General features: G+C 34.5%; 3 protein-coding genes across 5 annotated transcripts; 2 read left to right on the top strand and 1 right to left on the bottom strand.

The window, feature by feature from the left end:
- The first annotated feature begins 298 nt into the window (after positions 1 to 298).
- LOC105168260 (uncharacterized) lies at positions 299 to 3,453 on the top strand. 3 transcript variants are annotated; one of them, XM_011088268.3, is made up of 6 exons: positions 299 to 495; positions 1,347 to 1,478; positions 1,567 to 1,728; positions 1,878 to 2,000; positions 2,147 to 2,290; positions 2,889 to 3,453. In XM_011088268.3, exons 2-6 carry the CDS (start codon positions 1,350 to 1,352, stop codon positions 3,336 to 3,338), a joined length of 1,008 nt encoding a protein of 335 aa, XP_011086570.1. In that variant the 5' UTR covers positions 299 to 495; positions 1,347 to 1,349; the 3' UTR covers positions 3,339 to 3,453. The 3 variants fall into 3 exon arrangements, with proteins under 3 accessions (XP_011086570.1, XP_011086569.1, XP_020551345.1); XM_011088267.3 differs by having other exon boundaries at positions 1,564 to 1,728; XM_020695686.2 differs by lacking the exon at positions 299 to 495 and having other exon boundaries at positions 1,361 to 1,501; positions 1,613 to 1,728.
- A 683-nt stretch (positions 3,454 to 4,136) lies between these two features.
- LOC105168259 (2-methylene-furan-3-one reductase) lies at positions 4,137 to 6,850 on the top strand. The gene is made up of 4 exons (XM_011088266.3): positions 4,137 to 4,576; positions 5,561 to 5,884; positions 6,069 to 6,228; positions 6,347 to 6,850. Exons 1-4 carry the CDS (start codon positions 4,172 to 4,174, stop codon positions 6,610 to 6,612), a joined length of 1,155 nt encoding a protein of 384 aa, XP_011086568.1. The 5' UTR covers positions 4,137 to 4,171; the 3' UTR covers positions 6,613 to 6,850.
- Positions 6,851 to 7,378: 528 nt separating this feature from the next.
- Positions 7,379 to 11,520, bottom strand: LOC105168258 (carbonic anhydrase 2). Its single transcript, XM_011088265.3, has 9 exons — positions 11,361 to 11,520; positions 10,964 to 11,021; positions 10,477 to 10,617; positions 9,570 to 9,618; positions 9,344 to 9,460; positions 9,173 to 9,226; positions 8,233 to 8,318; positions 8,040 to 8,145; positions 7,379 to 7,859 (listed from the first exon to the last, which is right to left on the bottom strand). The coding sequence occupies exons 2-9, from the start codon at positions 11,008 to 11,010 to the stop codon at positions 7,695 to 7,697; spliced, it is 765 nt and encodes a 254-aa protein (XP_011086567.1). The 5' UTR covers positions 11,011 to 11,021; positions 11,361 to 11,520; the 3' UTR covers positions 7,379 to 7,694.
- Positions 11,521 to 12,907: the final 1,387 nt, after the last annotated feature.

Below are 12,907 nucleotides of genomic sequence, written 5' to 3'. Positions count from 1 at the left end.
ATATAAGTGATGAACGAGATCAAAATAATAAAAAAAATTTAGTTAAAAAATATATAAAGAAATATATTTTTACTTCTATTACTATTTTAAAATTGAAAAATGAAAATGAAACCTAACAAAACGTTGATTGTTGCATGGGAACATATTATGAAGTGATAAGCAATGATATACAGTTCTCTCTTCCAACGTATATATTTGCGTTGTTGAAACACGATTTCCATGCTTAGTTCAGATGCACGACTCTTGTTGAAATTTCGGATATAAAAACGCTTCTCAACATTCTTGGACACCCGCACGTGCATATTTGGGGCACGTATCAGTTATTTCCAGTCACATACTTTGAGGCCAAGATTGAATTTTTGGTAAAAGCAGTGGAAACTAGAATCTGGAAAGAAAGTTCAACTGAAAGGGAAAAGAAAATCCGGCTTTAATGGCAATGTGATTTAGCCACTGTTGAGCTTAATTCTTGGGACTCTTTCAGCAGATGGTCCAAAGGTAGACCAAATTTCCCATCTTATTGTGATTTTTGTAGAATTAGTTTCCATCTTCTACAGCTGCAAAGATATACATGATATATACTGATCTGTGCTGCCTGAGTTCGCATTTCCGAATGTGTTTCTAGGATTCTGATTATCTGTTAAGTGGACTGTGATTTTCTTTACAAACCCTTTTTCTCCTTTCTGTTGTTGAGTTTTCTTGTTTAATTCTCTTTTCGTTGTGAACGTTTATGTAGAGAGAGAGAGTTGGTATAAGGTTGCTTTTCCTAAGCTGGGACAAGATTAGTCATGAGTTTATTTGCAAGATTTATTACTAAGATTATTCTAGTCTGTATATGTTGATTCTACTGTGAAGTTATGATGTTTATTTTGCAGCAACTATGCTGTTTGGGTTTCAACTTTAATTACATCTCTCTCATAACTGGATGAGCTAAAGCTAGAGAATTTATCCATTCTTTCTGTAGAGAGAGAGAGAGAGAGTTGGATTATGGTTATAAGCTTATAGCTTTGTCTAAAAATGCTAGAATTTGAAGATGTAGTACGAACATGCTGAAAGTGATGGTCGAATCAAGGTCAAGTAATGATACAAAAACAGAGATAAATCGGTGATGCAAAAGACGATGGGCCTCTTTCCAAATCCCTGTGGAGTTCTAATGTTTCATGGGGGAATTCATTAAGCCCGTGTGTAAGCTAGTAATATGTTGATAATATGCAGATATGCCGTTTGGTATGCTAAAATATTATTGAATATTAGAGGACTGCATTGTTGATATCATGTTGTTAACTGTACTGTCAAGACAAAAATAGAAAAAAAAAGACAATGACTTTGTTACTATGATGATTAAACAGGTTATGATGGGAGAGGTACACACTACAACGAATAATTCAAGTGAGAAAGGCAGTGGACATCCTAATTTGATAACTGATGCTTTACATGGTTTCTTCTCGCACTTCCCAAAGAAAGTGTGTGAGTCTGTTGCGGTAGGTCACCCACTTTTCACAGAGTAAGTTGAAGAAATAAAGTTCGTCTTTGATTTGTATTTGAGAAGTGATATCTTTGTTTCAGCAGTTTAATTTCAAACAATTGAAGAGTAACGACAACATAAAAACCTCAGAGTTTCCATCAGGTGGGAGCAAGAAAGAGTCCTCTACCATCGATTTGAGTTTAGAGAAGCAAATGCATGCCTGGAAAGAAAATCCAGTTTGGGCAGATTATCCTCCAGATATAAAGGTGATGAACTTTGACACTTGAGCCTCTACTGTAGATTTTAGGTTAATGCTTTATAGCTTACATCATCCATGATACTGATCTTTGATTTACCAAAAAGAATCCTTCTGTTGAAGTTTTGAAGTATAAATCTTTCAACAATGTTCTCACAGGTCACTGTACCTAAAGGTTCTCTTTGCAACCTAAGTTTGAAAGTTGATGTCGGGTTGCCACCAGATGCAGTATATAATATTGTGACGGACCCTGATAATAAGAGAGTTTTCAAGAACATTAAGGTAATTATCACGATCACCATCCATGTCATATTAAAAAGGACAAGATTAAACATTTCTTGACAATTTTCATCTTGATTTCATATTGTTTTATTTTCAATTTTAGTTTTAGTTTGTCCATGTGAATTTGACATTTGATGTACACTCAGGAAGTAATATCTAGAAAGGTATTAGTTGATGAAGGATTAAGGCAGGTCGTAGAAGTGGAGCAAGCAGCGATTTGGAGGTTCCTTTGGTGGTCTGGAACAATCTCAGTTCATGTTCTAGTAGACCAGAACAGAGAAGATCATACAGTAAGGACAAGAATCTTTCTTTAGTAGATATAATTTACTTCTACGTTTCTCTGTCAAAATTTAGCTGCTTGTTGAAAGTGTTTATCATGATATCAGCCAGAACTTTTAGCCATGGCACAAGGTAAGACTGATCGACTTTCAAATCAAGATAAGAGACAAAAAGTTTGTTTGCTTTCATTTTCTTGCTGTCTGAAAGACAACCAGCAGCTCCCTGGATGTATGTCTATGTTTTTATAAAACACACAGTACAGTGCCGCTTTACTTATCTTTATTTATCTTATACTAATACAAAACCAAACATATTGAAAACTCCGAAAAACATGCTTATCTCTATCTTTATCTCTCTATTTCTCAAAGACAAAGAGAAACACCTTAAAAATAGAACCGAACAAAGCTTCCTGGGAAACAGTATTGGAGATGGGGTCTGAATCTGTGCATGAAGAAGTATTACATCCTTTTATCAAGAATAACACTTTGTCTCCATCGTTACAATGATGTATTAGTGAGATTAACTCTTTTGACGTTCTCATGTTTGCTTTGAAAAGTTAGCTGTTAATACTTTCAATCTTTGCTCGTCTATCGTACCCCTGTTTATCAGATGAAGTTCAGACAAATAAAGTCGGGATTCATGGAAAAGTTTGAAGGTTGCTGGAAAATGGAACCTTTATTTGTCGATGAAGAGTTATGCCATCCATTAAAGCCCAAGTCTTTGTTGGAGTACGTTGCTTACACTAAAGGGAGGGGAAGAATCGCGTCTAAGTTGAGCTTAGAGCAACTGATACAACCAGCCATCGTTCCACCCCCGCCAATTTCTTGGTATCTCAGAGGAATTACTACAAAGACCACTGAGATGTTGATTACTGACTTGCTTGCTGAGGCTGCAAGAATCAGACAAGCTTCAGGCAATGGAAATTCTGATCTGTCCGATGAAAAATCCGGTGAGAGCCAAGTAGGTAATGCGTGTAATATTAAAGACAGATGGGCTCTGAGAAGAAAACATGCAAGGCTTTCTCATAGAAGGTTGTCTTTGAATTCAAATTCCTGTTGATTTTTCAATTTGTTTTAACGTTTCTACACATCATTATTCATAGTTGAATTCTATATATGTTTGCGGAATGTTTGAGTTGATTGTTGACTACATGTATAATATTCATGTCCTGCCATTTTTAAGTGTTTGATATATCGGCACCACAAAATCAACGCAAAAATTTAAATTTTAATTGTGATTAATCAACATTTATTTTAAGCATTTGCGATGATCATTACTTGTGGCTAATTGGCCTCGCCTATAGAAACATTAACTAGTAGCTTTTGCACAACTGTTGTTAATTATTAGGGATAATTAAGCCCTCTTTCCTTAAGGTTTGGTATAGTTATACATAAACTCCCTGCCATTTAGAAAATTACATCTAGCACTTATGACTAATGGAGGGACTTATTTGTTAGATAGAAACAAATATCAGGGATACTAGATGTAATTTCTCAAATCACAGAGTATTTACATATAATTATATTAAATTTTATCAGAAGAGAGTATAATTATTCCCTAATTATTATTCCTCATGATTTTTTTACTTTTAACAATTATTTCTCATATTTTCTACGCATGTTCAGGCTGTGAATACAACCAATTCCTAACACCAAGCTCGGTTAGGAATCTAAAATTATGTCCAAATACATTGATATCTGAAGCAACAATGAAAAATTCTTGCATCCTCAGATACTCACAGCCCAATCAGACCTTACAAAAATGTGGGCCTCTGATTCACCCAATGATTGCCACAAACTTCATTTATAAAAAAAAAAAAAAAAAAAGTAAAAATCATCATATAAAAGCATGAGATTGCAAGTTGATAACCAGGTAAAAGAAGAGTTGAAGGAATGGATTCTATCCTTTCTCCCACCACATTCCATTTCCAGCTGAGAAGTCGACCCCTCCTCACCCCATTTCCACCCTCTATACTCACCATCAACAGGCTCAAGAACCCAAGACATTGTGTGCACAACAAGGGCGTGTTTGGCCCTCAACCTCTCAGAGTATTTGCAACTTCTGCTCCTTCTGCTGAGACCGCCTCTAACAAGAGTTCTTCTTCCATCCCATCAGAGATGAAGGCCTGGACTTACACTGAGTATGGGGGTGTTGAGGTGTTGAAACTTGAGTCCAGCGTTGCAGTGCCTGAGGTGAAGGTAGATCAGGTGCTGATCAAAGTGGTTGCTGCTGCACTTAACCCTGTTGATTTCAAGAGGAGATTGGGGAAGTTCAAAGCCACTGATTCACCTCTTCCTGTAACTGTCTTGCTCTTTCTTGAATTTTTTCCATTGCCATTAGTGTGAAGTTTTAAGTAAAATTTGGACCGTTTCCTGATTTATGCGTACGATGATGCTAATCTTTTCTGTATTGTTCCGATAACTACATTGACAACCTTGTTGGCCTAATAACATGAAAGCATCACCTGTAGGGCATCTGTTAGGGATTGATTGCAGTCAGATCGTATCGAAACGCAGGTAGAAAATATGAAAAGAAAGTAATTGTAAGATAGAAGATTTACTTAGAGAATTCTGGTGAACGCTCACTCAAGATCGAATTTCTACTAGGCCATTTTCGTGTGAATAAGAATAGGTCACATATAAACTATTTATACTTGTGGTGTCTGTAAAGCATTACAGAATCATAATTTTATTCTTGGACTTTAATGTAAAGTTGGGACAGACTCCGTGGTCCAATAACATCACCGCATAGTGTCAATGTAAAGAAAATGTCGTACCATTGGGTGTCATTGTAATTGTTCAAATACTGAAGGTGATTTTTGGTAATTTGAACATAATGGAGGGACTAGTGCAGATGTAATTGTTTCCTTATTTTAAATTCTTGAATTAATGATGGTGTTGTTCTCTTAATGCTTTACTTGTATCTTGTCCTAGACCCTGAGTTGTTTTTCATGTTTGATTCCGTAGCCTGAATCTTGGATTAGCAGTGTGCTAGTGGCTTTCTTTCAAAAACAATCTCATTTTATGCAAAATGGTTAGGTTTTATCACATCCTACCGATGATCAAATCATGCTTACAGATGTTACTTCTGGAAACTCATGATGTCTCTAACTATAGTCTTGTCGTCCAACATCATTAGATACTGGATTTTGTTATGATCAAAGCAACGACAACTGTTTATGATGTAGCTATATATTTATAGTTTCATCTCATTACTTAGTTTGTAGTTTACAAGCAATTATATATGTTACGAATACAAATCAGTCGATATGATTGTTTCAGACCATTCCGGGCTACGATGTAGCTGGTGTAGTGGTTAAAGTTGGGAGCCAAGTGAAGGACCTGAAGGAAGGAGATGAAGTTTATGGAGACATAAGTGAGAAAGCACTAGACGGGCCTAAACAGTTCGGGTCTTTGGCCGAGTACACAGCTGTTGAGGAGAAATTACTGGCTCTCAAGCCCAAGAATCTTGATTTTGTGCAGGCAGCTGCCCTCCCTCTAGCGATTGAGACGGCTTATGAAGGTCTTGAAAGAGCCGGTTTCTCCGAGGGCAAATCTATACTTGTTCTTGGAGGAGCTGGTGGCGTTGGCTCCCTCGTGATTCAGGTGAAATATTCTGCTGGTTCTGAGTCATTGGTTTATCATGTGCAGTTATGCAGGCCAAGATCATTACATCTTGGAAGTTTTACATTGTGCTGTATGGACAAGACATGAATTACATAGGACCTATATGTAGTATTAGTTATGTCTCGTTGATACTGTGGTGCTAAGTATGAGCTTGTTCTTGCAGCTTGCAAAACAAGTGTTTGGTGCTTCAAAGGTAGCTGCTACCTCGAGTACAGGAAAGTTAGAGTTTATAAAGAGTTTGGGAGCTGATTTGGCTATTGACTACACCAAGGAGAACTTTGAGGACCTGCCAGAGAAATTTGATGTTGTTTATGATGCAGTCGGTAAGTTAATGATCTCATTGCAAGAACCCAGGGTGTCTTACCCTTACTTATTCCTCAACCAAAGCCCTGTTCGTTTACGTTCTCTTTGTAATGATGACTTGTGTGCCGATGACAACAGGGCAATGCGATAAGGCAGTAAAGGTAGTAAAGGAAGGTGGGAGCGTTGTTGCCCTAACTGGTGCAGTCACACCGCCCGGTTTTAGGTTTGTGGTCACGTCCACAGGAGAAACCTTAAAGAAGCTAAACCCATATCTGGAGAGCGGCAAGGTGAAGGCTTTGGTAGATCCTAAGGGACCGTTCCCTTTTGACAAGGTTAGTGAAGCTTTCTCGTACCTGGAGACGAATCGTGCTACCGGAAAAGTGGTTGTATATCCTATCCCTTGATCATGATCCTTTTTTGCTAGAGAAGATGAGAGTGTCTGATTGAAGTATGATGTTGGAATGAACAAAATGTGGACAATAATGTCGGAAATCTTGTTGCTAGAGTTTAGCTTAGACGTTCCAAGAAATGATGATGAAGAAGATTGTAAGAAGAGAAAAGGTAGCGCTAGACAAAGTCCAAATGATTTCATAAACTTTAAGGTAATGGTGAATAACACGCACGTTGCACGTGAATGATTAATATTTTTTTATTTTTATGTATATTAATATTTTGAAAAAGCAATTATCGTAAATATGTTACATAATCTAATTGTTTTAAGAAGTATGACTAATTAATAAAAATTATATAAAGAATACTAATATAGTCGTTGTTTTAAGGTGTGGATTTTTTTAATTCTATATTTCAAATTCTTTTTTTATTATTTTCATATTATTAAGTCAATTATTTTCTTATAATTATTGGGAATTAACTTCAACTTATATCTTATTATGAAAATATTGAGGAGAAATGGAGTCTTTTTAAGATTGTGTAAGTCATAGTAAATTATATGCATTTTGTTATTTTCTCACTATGTGTTATATAATATCTTTATTGCATCGATATATATATATATACACACGTATATAACATTACTAATTTTAGTGTAATATTTCATTAAATAAAACATTTATGCATAACACGAGAAAGAATTTATATCTTGTAGCTTATTAAAGTATGAAATAGTTGTTAATATTCACTAAAAACAATAAAAAACAATTGTAGGAAAAATTAAGAAAAGCAGTTTTTATAACATGGAAAATGAAAACTTTGTCGTAGTTTTGGTGGAAACGTACGAAAACCTTAGCCATCCATTTCGATGGGAGTATACACGGTTATTAGGACCAAAACATTAAGTGCAGGAATTGCTAGAAAAAAACAAGCAACAACTCGGCCTAACACCCTCCGCAGCGGCCAAGAAAACCTTATTTTTGCCAACACACAAACCAACCTTATTTTTGCCTAAAAACATTAATTTGCTCGTCATGACATTTACATCAGTGAATCATAGATCATCAATATCTATCATAACAACTCTAACTAAACCTCAGACTGAAACACAAGGAGAGACGTTGCAGTCGAGATTCCAAAGCTCGAAACTGCCCTTCACAAAATCATAGTGTCCCCCCTTCAACGATAACGTTTTCTTTACGACAGCGTCCCTCACAAACGGATAGGTCAACAGATTCCCTAGCGAAACATTCACGGCCTCCTGTTCGACACAAACATAAATACATATGTTCGGACATGATCATGAAGTTGATTGAAACAAACAACATAACGAGCACAACCACTTGAAACATATCAGATGATGTTTGAAACTGTAAAACTTAAGTCATGATCATTATCAATAGAACAACCTCATATGAAAATCTAACAAATTCGAATTTACCTTCTCCAGATGATTGCACTGTTCACTGAAATCCATGTTGCTGCATTCTGTCCGAACCTTAGCCTTAGCAGTCTTACAGATGTTGACCCATTCCTCAATGAAATCACTATATGGTCCAAAACACAAAAGTAAGCAGATTCCATCCATCATGTTTTTGTGTAAGAGAAATTAGGAGGAGAGGGGGAATACTAACCTGCTGGTGGTCCCATCCTCAGGAATGGACATGAGGCCTTTGATCCCTCCACAACAGCTGTGCCCAATCACTAATATATTCTCCACCTAACATCCATAACTCTCTTCTTCAACACCAATATCAAAAGGATGAGGAACAATACACCCCCTAAATATTATTTTTTTAATCAACAAAGTTTAATAATTAAAAATTCCATGAAGGAATCAATACCCTTCAAGTTTTTCTTTAAGTGGCAATTATACATTTATATTAATATATAAATAAACTGAGCACATATACATTGAAATAATATTCGTTCAATGCATTATTATCTAAGAACAATGAAACAAATTACAATAAACTCACATAAATTGAATAAAACACCCACACGTCTGGTGGAACTCGAATACATAACCTTAAACTTGTTCATAAAATTTCAACATTAACCACAATGCTAAGACATTATGGGTGTATCGTTAAGAAATGCCCATTTATATCAAGAAATGAAATATTGATTAATTTAATTGAAAAGGACACAAATTTTATTTTAAAACTAAAGTATTGATTGGTGGGAGAGGTACGTCCACATAACCAAATATGAACCATGAAACGGTTGTTTTTTTCTTTTTCCGTTTCGTTTCGTTCCGATTCCCATGTCCCATTTACCTTTATACGGACAATATTCTAGTACTCATCATGCTTATGAACTATGATCATTTGACTTCTACATAAAGACTCCCTTTTCCCTAATTGCTAATAAAAAGTGATGTGGATGGGAATTAAAAAGACATAGACAAGCTTTTATGGTATAGGACTAGACACTTGGACTTCTTTTTCCTCAAATTCCAACCACAACTTTCCCAGGACAACCACCTTTTTCTCACATACTCTATTGTCTTGACGTGTAAAACTAAGGTTAGGACATCCAAAACCAGATTGCAGACACTAAAATATTAATCACCTTAAGATGAAGTACAGCATATTCGATTGCAGCCCCCATCCCGGAATATTTCTTCTGCAATGGATAAAATAATTAATTAAATAAACGGCCCCATAATTTTGACCAGATAATTAAATAAATAAACACAACTAACTATTGAAATATTCAATAAAATAAGCAAAAGGGCATTACCCGGTCATATGGCGGAACCATGCTAGCGATGTTCCGGACCATAAAGGCCTCCCCCGGTTGGAAATTCAGAACGTGGGAAGGGCATACCCGGGAATCCGAACAAGCAAATACCAAAAACTGCATAAATTAATTAATTAATTAATTATATTAAAATCATTAATCATAACACATTTACAATTAAAAAATAGGGTAAATAGAGATATTTTATTTAATAGGGTTGAGTTACCTTGGGGCTCTGTCCTTTGGCTAGTTGCTCATACAATGAAGGATTTTTGCTAACCAAAAAAGAAATGTATATTATAAGTTCATGCAGATAATAATACGGATTAAAGAATTAATACACAGTCTAGTCACATAATATTTTTTTTAAATGAAAGCGATGAAATATTGTTACAGATATCAATTTCTAACAAATACCAACAATAATAATAATCATATATTATTTATCAATATCAGATAACTATGTATAATTAATATCTACTATTAAAGTCGAAACAATCCATATATTGGTGGAATTCGAATCCACGGCTTTATAATTATGGAGTCTCAACTTCGTCAATTGAGTTAGACTTCAGCGACAAATATAATACATTATTTTTTGAAAAATATATAATTTAGAAGAAGTATGTAATCATTCAATATATTAATATTTGTAACGCGATTGATTTGATTGCGGACAGATAACAAACTTCGTCCAGTTAGGCTAAAATGTTTAATGAATAGTTGAAAATTGTGGACCCATGAGATGTTGTATCATGCACAATCAACATCATATTTCTTGGAGGGGCACTTAGAGAGCTATTCAAGAATGTGATGTTCAGCCAAAATCAACGGCCAAAAATCACGCATGATGAATAATGTCTTTAAGACAATTTTCTCCGAGCTAATCATATTGACTTTAATAAGTCGCAAATGTAATAACAAGAGAGAGGATTAGGAATAAGGGTACTTGTGTGATTTCAACATGTCAATTAGAGTAATTTATATGGGCATCTCCAAGAATCTCGCAGTTTTTTATGCCCAGAAGGTTCCAACGCCTTTACACGAAGTACAACACGACTTTAAGTAATTCTTTTTTTTTTTCCTCTCTTTCCTATTTTCTAATATATATATTATGTGTAATAAATACTTACTCGTAATTCTCTTTCTTAAAATGCTCGAACCCCGTTCGGATCCTCTGAACCGGGTCAAAAGCCGACTCATCGGTGGCCTCCAATTCCGCCGTCAACTGCTTCACCTTGGCGGCGGCAACCTCCCCGAGCCCACTTTTCTCACTGCACTCTCCAAACAAAACCAAGAAAATTGTTCAGAGATTACGTTGCGTTGCACCGCCCAAAAATCATGACCATCACACAAGTGGGCCCACCCGAGACAAAACAGTTAAAACATTTTTATTTTTTTTTTCCAGAATTTTGAGGAAGTTTAATGCGGAGTTGCCGATGATGCAAGAAAGCTTATATGGTCCGAGCATGTGTCTCGGGAATGGGGTGTGAAATGACAGAAAAGGCCAGATGATTGAGTATAATTACATCGGACTGTCAAAATCAGGTGGTGGAAATCCCGAGGTAGAAAAAGGGCAATCACACCAAAAAGGCCGAAGAATACCAATGGACTACATACCTGAGAAGCTTCTGCAGGCCAGCAATGGCGTCCTCGTACGCAGTCATTTTCCTTCTCTCTGTCAAAATCCCACAATTTCCTTTTAAAATCCGAAAAGACATATACACACAATCAACACACATATATTTCACACACAGATATACGAGAATTGCAGATTTAGGACATCAAACATTGAACATCAGATCATGTAAATAATCAAGCAGAAACGACAACAATCAATAATCGCAAAAAGCATGGCTGTCTAGTTCAATTTTTTCTCTCATCGACGCAATCTCCACAAATGATCGAACCTCAACAATTCAGACAAAAAAACAAAGGGACTTTTCCTTAGCAACAACGTTTAAAGACGATCAATTCATTTTTGGGGGATTAGTTAATGAGTATATATGATCCTGACCTTTCTGAGTCTGGTGGGATCACTATGAAGAAGCTTTTTTCACAACAAGAAACCGATCGAATGAGAGCTGAAAGAAGACAGTGTGTCTGTGTGTGGGTGTGTAGTGAAGGAATGAAGGCGCAGGTTTCGGTTTTATAGTTGGGAAGTAACCATGGTTAAGAAAATATTGTCTGAATAACAAACCATAGTTAGAGTGTCTGAATTGAGTTGGAGGACATAAATGGGAAAGGTGGGATGTTGGGGGCGGTCGGCGGAGCGTGGACACAGCCTTCTCATTTTCCTCCATTTCTATTATTTTTTTCTTTTTTTTATAAATTACATTTCGTCGTTCAAATATACTCATTTTTATACTTCATTATCTAAATTTTTTAATAATAAAATATGGAAAAAATGTAATTTACCTTTTTTTTTCTTTGAAAGAATAGAAATAAGTACAGGTTAATTTATGTTTTATTAGACTGCTTCTGAATTTTTTTTTATATAGTACTAATAATGTCAATTAACCATGATTAAATACTATATTTTTTACAGTGAATATATTATTATAATATTCAAGACATAATGTATCTATTATATATAAAGGTGGTCCTTTGACCAGAATTAAATAATTTTGACTAAATTCTGAATTTTGGATTTTTTATTAGGTTAAAAAGAATTTATTAATAAAATAATATATATTCTATTTACTTAACCTACCAAAATTTTCTTAGATTACTTACTTTTATCCCATTCCCTAAAATAGTTAGAAATCAGCTTAATATAATTAGAATCATAATTGAGAATTTGAATCCTTTCACTATATTAGTTGCTTTTGATTTAAAAAGAAAATCGAATTCATTAAAATTAGCAATTAATATTTTAAGATTGCAAACTTTCCATAAAATAACCTTTTTACTTAATCTTATTTTGCAATTTCTGATTTGTAAGTCTGAATCCCAATTTCTACTATAAAATATAATACACATATATATTGCTTTTTTTCTCGTTTTTCCTTATTTTGACATAGAGTTTTCATTTTTTTTCTTTTTTTTTTTGGGTATATTATAGTTTCATTTCATTTGTATTTAATTCAAGTAATATAAAAATTCAATTATCTTATTGATGTTTAGTTGTTTAATATATATTTTTAATACACAAGTAAATATACGTATTGTAGCTAATCATATCACTATATATTATTCTGGACTTACGATACGGTATTTTGGCGCAATTAGTTTCAAAGTAGTGATCTTTTGCATCAAATTAATTTGGCAAAATTATATTTTTGATTTTGTAAATGTAAATTGTTAGTATAATTTATTTTATTTACACGTTTAGTCTTTTTGTTTTTATAAATTTAATTCTAAATATATCACATTTGATCTTTTATGGGCAAATTTAATCATTTATGACACTTTTGGTGCCCTTTCGATTTGGAGTAGATCTTATTTTCGTTCTTGTAGCTACAATTCATTAGCACTAAAATTATAAATATAAGACTAAATTTGCACAAAAAGGTCCAAATGCAAAATGTTCAGAACTAAATTTGCCAAAAAAATAAAAAGGAG

This window comes from Sesamum indicum, linkage group LG8 (genome assembly GCF_026168435.1).
Source record: "Sesamum indicum cultivar Baizhima isolate 11 linkage group LG8, ASM2616843v1, whole genome shotgun sequence".
In the NCBI taxonomy this organism is placed as follows: Eukaryota; Viridiplantae; Streptophyta; class Magnoliopsida; order Lamiales; family Pedaliaceae; genus Sesamum; species Sesamum indicum.
The sequence above is the reverse complement of the archived record's forward strand: the minus strand, read 5'-3'. Positions and strand labels throughout refer to the sequence as shown.

What these genes read in the sequence shown, in the direction of transcription:
- LOC105168259 (XM_011088266.3), top strand. Translation starts at nt 4,172, where the DNA reads ATGGATTCTATCCTTTCTCCCACCACATTCCATTTCCAGCTGAGAAGT. An exon ending in TTGGCTCCCTCGTGATTCAG is followed by an intron (nt 5,885 to 6,068) that starts GTGAAATATTCT and finishes TTGTTCTTGCAG; the next exon opens with CTTGCAAAACAAGTGTTTGG. An exon ending in TGTTGTTTATGATGCAGTCG is followed by an intron (nt 6,229 to 6,346) that starts GTAAGTTAATGA and finishes CGATGACAACAG; the next exon opens with GGCAATGCGATAAGGCAGTA.
- LOC105168260 (XM_011088267.3), top strand. Translation starts at nt 1,350, where the DNA reads ATGATGGGAGAGGTACACACTACAACGAATAATTCAAGTGAGAAAGGC. An exon ending in GAGTTTTCAAGAACATTAAG is followed by an intron (nt 2,001 to 2,146) that starts GTAATTATCACG and finishes ATGTACACTCAG; the next exon opens with GAAGTAATATCTAGAAAGGT. An exon ending in AGAACAGAGAAGATCATACA is followed by an intron (nt 2,291 to 2,888) that starts GTAAGGACAAGA and finishes CCTGTTTATCAG; the next exon opens with ATGAAGTTCAGACAAATAAA.
- LOC105168258 (XM_011088265.3), bottom strand. Translation starts at nt 11,010, where the DNA reads ATGACTGCGTACGAGGACGCCATTGCTGGCCTGCAGAAGCTTCTCAG. An exon ending in ATGCTGTACTTCATCTTAAG is followed by an intron (nt 8,319 to 9,172) that starts GTGATTAATATT and finishes TATGGATGTTAG; the next exon opens with GTGGAGAATATATTAGTGAT. An exon ending in AGTGCAATCATCTGGAGAAG is followed by an intron (nt 7,860 to 8,039) that starts GTAAATTCGAAT and finishes TGTGTCGAACAG; the next exon opens with GAGGCCGTGAATGTTTCGCT.